Source organism: Dipodomys ordii, unplaced genomic scaffold (genome assembly GCF_000151885.1).
Source record: "Dipodomys ordii isolate 6190 unplaced genomic scaffold, Dord_2.0 Scaffold7, whole genome shotgun sequence".
Lineage (NCBI taxonomy): Eukaryota > Metazoa > Chordata > Mammalia > Rodentia > Heteromyidae > Dipodomys > Dipodomys ordii.
This window is the reverse complement of record NW_012267223.1, coordinates 18,208,382-18,214,763: the sequence shown is the minus strand read 5'-3', so window position 1 is coordinate 18,214,763 and position 6,382 is coordinate 18,208,382. Positions and strand designations below refer to the sequence as shown.

General features: G+C 40.5%; 1 protein-coding gene across 1 annotated transcript in view; it reads right to left on the bottom strand.

Annotated features, from left to right (window-relative positions):
* Window positions 1-5,273, bottom strand: part of Znf652 (zinc finger protein 652) — a 13,486-nt gene extending 8,213 nt beyond the window's left edge. Inside the window, exons 1-4 of the mRNA XM_013036188.1 lie at window positions 4,118-5,273; window positions 1,265-1,412; window positions 806-921; window positions 228-372 (exon numbers count right to left, since the gene is read on the bottom strand). Of these exons, the coding sequence (XP_012891642.1) occupies window positions 228-372; window positions 806-921; window positions 1,265-1,412; window positions 4,118-5,032 (1,324 nt within the window). The 5' untranslated portion in view covers window positions 5,033-5,273. The remainder of the gene's footprint in view (window positions 1-227; window positions 373-805; window positions 922-1,264; window positions 1,413-4,117) is intronic.
* Between the last annotated feature and the right edge of the window lie 1,109 nt (window positions 5,274-6,382).

Here is a 6,382-nt window from a genome sequence, read left to right as displayed (position 1 = left end):
AGCTCAAGGCTAGCGCTCTACAACTTGAGCCACAGCGCCACTTCCGGCTTTTTTCTTTTTGCTTATGTGGTGCCGAGGAATCGAACCCAGGGCCTCAGGCATGCAAGGCAAGCGCTCTACCACTGAGCCACCTTCCCAGCCCTTGTGTTTTAAATTTTAAACAGACCCATAGATGATTATCACCAAGTGCCTGAGACAAAGCTGTACCTTTTCCAAGAAATCCTTACCAGTGTGTGTTTTCATGTGTTCGTCGAAGTACTGCTTCATGTTGAAGTCCTTGCCACACCACTGGCACATGAACTGCTTGTGCCCAATGTGGATACTCATGTGGGAGCGGAGCTGGTACTTGTACTGAAACCTCTCATCACAGTTCTGCATTAGACACAGTGGAGATATTTGAATGCCAAGCACAGAAGTTTTACCTGAGCCCACTTTAACAGTCTCTAGCATTGGGTTTATTTTTCATACTCAAAATAGAACCTGCTGAGTCAACTATTTTGGCTTTGCTGTTTCTGCAGTTATAAATAAAAGGGAAAATTTCTCATATAATTATCATTGAAGCACGTTCCACTTCTCTGAATCACTGAGAAAAGAAAGGTAAGGCATTACATGATATTCCCAAATTAACCTAAGAGAGTTAGGAACGTGCTAAATAGGACATTTCTCTTCCTAGCAGCGAGAGTGCATGAGGAGCTTAGGTGGCAGGCAGTTTTATGTCTTGTGTCTCAGAACCTTGCTCTCATTGCTGCACTACCTATCTAGGTTGCTGGCTCTGTTTCTACTCTGTGTGTAACATGTTCCTTACCTCGCATCTGAAGGGCTTTTCTCCAGAATGCTGCAAAGAGTGCACCTTGAGCGACATGCTGCGTTTGAATGACTTTCCACAGGTTTCACATGTAAATGGCATGTCTTTTGTGTGTGCTGCAACACAAAAGACACTTGTACTCAAAACAATTCCACCCAAAATATCAAATTGGAAAAGACATATGTCATATTGTAAGGAATTATGCCATGTTAAATTTCTCTACCCTGATTAGTAACACTTTAATAGCAATGTTCTGAAGAGAAAAATAAATAGCAATGTTGAAAAGAAATCTGGGTGGAGAAGATTTTGTGACGTTTAACAAAGACATGCTGTATTTAGTCTCAACATGTCAAAACTGAGTAAGTATGACAATTCTTCATTTCCTGCCCAAGCTAGAACATAAAGCATACCAAAAAGGAAGGTAAAACTACAGGTGTGAGAGAAGCAGAAAAAACTTACCAACCATGTGTTTCCGTACGTGGGCCATGGTGTAGAATTTCTTCTCACAGATTTCACAGGCAAATTTCTTTTCTGCATATCCGTGGACAATCTTGATATGTTCATGAAGGGACCAAAGTTTCTTGAATGATTTGTTACAGGAAACACACTAAGCAGGATAAACAAAAATAATCTTTATTTGCTGAGGCTTGTAGAGAGTCATACTGACCTCCTGTCAGATGAAATGGATTTATTTCAGATTCATGTCACAAGGCCAGAATCCAAACAAATGCTATCCATCCATGGAGTCCAGATTCCAACACCAATATCTCTGAGTTCTGGTTTCCAAGATACACTTTTTAGAGACTCTTTGGGAGTATGAAAACAATGGCAAAAACTAAGACAAGATGATGTGGAAAATTCTACCAATATCAAATGCCTTCTATTTATTAAGTTAGTATTTAAGTTAGAACCTGCAAAAACAACCAAGTTTATTTAGTATGTGGATTACCACATATGACTATTTCATAAATACATATCATTATTCAATTAACAAGTATTTTTCAGAGAACAAAAACTAGTTTTAAATTAGTATAAATAAAAATAAGGTGAAACAATATATATGTACACACATATAATGCTTATATACCTATAGGAGTATAAAATGTTTTCATTCCTTAGAAAATGCATTTGGAGACTTCATTAACACAAATAATCAAAATTTATATCTTCTTAAATCTAATTTACTCTGGCAGCAGATAATAATACTCTAAATCATTAGCCTCAGTATCCTTTTCCCCTACACCTCAGTTCTAGATCTGTTACATACATGAGTAGGAAATACAGTCACATTGCTTATTCCCTTGCAAATCATTATGGATCATTAATGGGCTGGAATATTGAGCATAACATTTATCAAAATATAACATTTCTGATTAAAACAAAGCAATACGAGGAGTTCTTAGTAACCCTCCAGACACAAGTTCTTAGGGGGTGGATTAGTATTCTCTGAAAGTGAAGATATCTTGATCACCACCATCACTGTAGAAAACAGAACTCTGACAGCAGTTGGAAGGTAAGGTTCTGGTTGGATACTGCTCCTGAAAAGGATAAATTAGTCCTATGAACCATCTTTCTTTATTTTTTGTGCTGGTCCTGGTGCTGCCCCTGAGCTTCTGTGCTCAAGGCTAGTGCTCTACCACTTGAACCATAATTCCACTTCTAGCTTTTTGGTGGTTAACTGGAGATAGGAGTCTCACGGACTTTCCTGCCTGGACTGGCTCTGAACCATGACCAGATCTCAGATTTGAACTCAGATCTCAACTTCTTGAATTGCTAGGATTATATATTTGAAACACCAGCACCAAGTTATAAGCCATCTTTCAGGAAGAGTTTGATTTTTATTACTAGGTCATCAGAATTATTTGACTCTATCTGCAAAAACAAAGCACAATGTTCTTTTAGGAATGTGAAGGATTTAGCAGAACCTTAGAACTTAAGCACCAAGTTTAAACATATCATGACAAGGAATAGGGAGGAGGTCACTTTAAAAAAAGTGGGGGATTCGTTAAATGTTTTCATAACTCAAAGAAAATTCAAGTTAAAAACAAAATGAAAAACAAAACAAAACAAAAAACCCAAAACAAAAAAACCACCAATAGCTACAGATCAGGAAGACCTTTTCAGTAAGGAGTCATCACGGAATCCAAATTTGACCCCTAGGGCGCAGCACTGCATCATGCTCCTGTGTTGGCTTGACGGGCTGCAACCAATTCGTGCTCAGAGCGAGGGTGCTGGAGAACATGGGTGCCATGATTCAGTCTTCTTTTATTTACTTGGTGAGTGGAGATCAAGTCAAAATTGACAAGTCAAATTAGCAAATGTAATTAATGTTTAAAAAAATTCTTTAATATAAAGGAGCTGGTCTTAAGCGCAATAGAAGAAAAGATTGAAGATGACTACCAATATTAGCAACACTCCAAAAAACAAAAGTAAAACAAATTATACTTTAGAAGGTTAGCTTAAATATGTACAAATATTCCTATGGTACATATCTTAAGAAGATAGTAACAGATTTACCTTTTGTGAACATTCATTAATATGAAAACGTAAGTGCAAACCAATACAGCCACAATCCACTTAGCATAATGTAACTAATACATTTCTTACCCTATCATAATACAGTTCTTTCAAGATATCAGCCTGGTTCGAATACCATGGTTCTTTATCTCAACAACACTATACAGTAGCATTATAATAATTATATAATTATAATAATCACTGTCAGGTGAGCAATATTTTCAAGCAGCTCAGCCTCTGTTTAAAGTCTGCATATTCCCATGGGCTCAGCCTCTTGACAAATTTAGGGTTGCCATCTCTCCACTGGTGACAGCAAACTCACTCCTGGAGATCTTCCATTTCCACCGGTCTGAGTCATTACGGTTTTTGTCCGTAATCAGCTGTACTAGGACCTCATATCCTTTTAAATTGAAAGGGGCCTTTCTCTACTCCTGCCCTTCACTTAACATCTCACACTTTGACAGAGATGCCAGAGTGAATAATCCTATGTGTCCTACAACACTGAATTTCAGTGCAAAGTTGGTGCTGACTTTACATCCTGGTCAGTAACTTTCACAGATCCCCCTTTCAGTGTGCCTGGGTTCCCACTAGTCCAGCGTCAGTTAAGTGTAATGCTTTTTAAATACAATGTTAAGCCTTGTTTTGAAAAGACCCAAGCAGCAGCTTCTAAAATGAGAAATTGGTGAAATCTGTCCCTTCAGCCTCTATTGTATTTATTCTCTTGGTAGACACCAGGTGAATCTGAACAGCCAGGTTCTATCCTGGAAAGTTTGCCCTCTCGGTGGTGAGACCTACCTGAATGTTTTTTTCACAGTCTGTTTGCTGGTGAAGGGCCAGCTCACTTTCCAGGACAAACTTCTTGCCACATTTATCACAGATCTGCATGCGCCTGTGAGTTACGTTCATGTGCTTCTCCAGGTACCAGCGAGTATTAAACACCCTGGGGCACTTCTCACAGGTCAAAGTCTCTTTCTCTTCACACTTAGCTTTCTGGACTGGTGCTTTGGGCTCCTTTGTGGCCCGCTTCTTACGCTTGGGTGGCTCTACACTCTTCCTACGCCCCCTTGTAGTTCTGGGAGTAGGGGAAGTGGCAGCTGCTGCAACAGAGGCAGCTCTCCGTGTTCGCCTTTGAGTAACGCTGGCTTTCTCTACTAGCTTCTCCTTTTTCTTCTGCCTTTCATTCTCTCCATAGTCATTGCTGTCATCAGTGGCCTCTTCCTCACTCTCTTCCTCTTCCTCCTCGCTGCTCGTCTTAAGAACAGGAGTCTCTTTGGACTGAGAAGAGACACCCTTTTCCCCTTTAGATACATTTAACGTTTGATTATTAAGGTTTACCTCCACTATGATCTGCTCCCTTTTGTAAGAGACTTCCTCCTCCTCCTCCTCCTCCTCTTCTTCTTCTGTGTCATCAGAATTCTCCTGGTCTTCTTTGACAGCATGCACATCAGACACTGCTCTTGTCTCCCTGAAATATGGCTGCTCTTCTGTCTCATGGAGATGTGGTTTGCTCATCTTGTTGTCCACTAACACAGAATAAGGGCTTCCTGATTCCCTTTTATAAACTTTGGTGGACAGGTCAAGTTCTTGGTTGGCACCATGATAAAAAGTAGATGGCATCTGACCACGACGGCTGTCTTCTTGTGCCATCCCTGCTACATGCACAGCACAGTTTTCAACCAGCTCCTGAGAAGAACTGGCTGTGTGGCTCATTGGTAAGTGGCCCCAAGCAGTTCAGACTATAGAGAAATAGCTTTAAAACAAGGTAATTATTAAAACTCAAATCTCTTTCCATCCACAGAGAACTACTTAAGTGAAAAAAAACATTCCTGGAGCCTGTGTGCAATTCTTGCAGTGTCACAGCACCAAGGCATGTCAAACAGGATTGGTATCATGGTAAGAACAGAGCACTCATAATTTTCTTCTGCAGAGCACTGCAAGGGACTTGGAATATCTTATCTACAAAGAAAAACAAAGAGAAAACAAGATCAGATGTCTTTGATATTTTGCTTCTCAGATCATACATTTGTTACAACATAGCTTAAAATTATTAAACTCCTTACATATAAACACTTTATGCTGGATAAATAGTTCAGCATATTCTGTTAATATGTAAATTCTACAACAGTAAGAGCCATATCTGTGCAGTTCACCAAAGTCTGACAAAATAAGTGTATCTACTATGACATGACATTCATTATCCTAGATGTGACAGGATATATAGATATGGTAGGATATATGGTCTCTGTCCACAAGGCATGTATAGTTTCATGCAAGATGACACGAACTTCATGGAACTTCTTATGGGCAGCAGTCTTTCAGCATCAAACACCACCATGCCCCCCACAGTAAGGACTCACGAATCAAGGTGGTAAGACCAGTACTGAAGACAATGGAAGTAAAGCAGCTCATTATCATAACTACTGAAGAGAAAGAAAATATCCCTGGTCTTGAATAACCTTTTTTTCTGGGGGTCCGGTCGTGGGGCCTGAACTCTGGGCCTGGGTGCTGTCCCTCAGCTCTTCAGCTCAAGGCCAGCACTCTACCACTTGAGCCATAGCACCACTTCTGGCTTTTTTCTTTTTGCTTATGTGGTACTGAGGAATCGAACCCAGGGCCTCAGGCATGTAAGGCAAGCACTCTACCACTGAGCCACCTTCCCAGCCCTTGAATAACTTTTAAACTTAGGGGTACATATCATTCTTTTCAGGTATATGAGAGTGATTTTTTTTTTCTGGTTGTGGGGCCTGAACTCTGGGCTTGTCCTTCAGCTCTTCAGCTCAATGCTAGCACTTTACCACTTGAGCCACAGTGCCACTGCTGGCTTTTTCTGTTTATATGGTGCTGAGGAATCGAACCCAGGGCCTCATGCATGCAAGGCAAGCACTCTACTACTAAGCCACCTTCCCAGCCTGAAGAATGATTTTAAAGTTGGTAAGCATTGGGCTGGGAAGGTGGCTCAGTGGTAGGGTGCTTGCCTTGCATGCAGGAGGCCCTGGGTTAGATTCCTCAGCACCACATAAGCAAAAAGAAAAAAGCCGGAAGTGGCACTGTGGCTCAAGC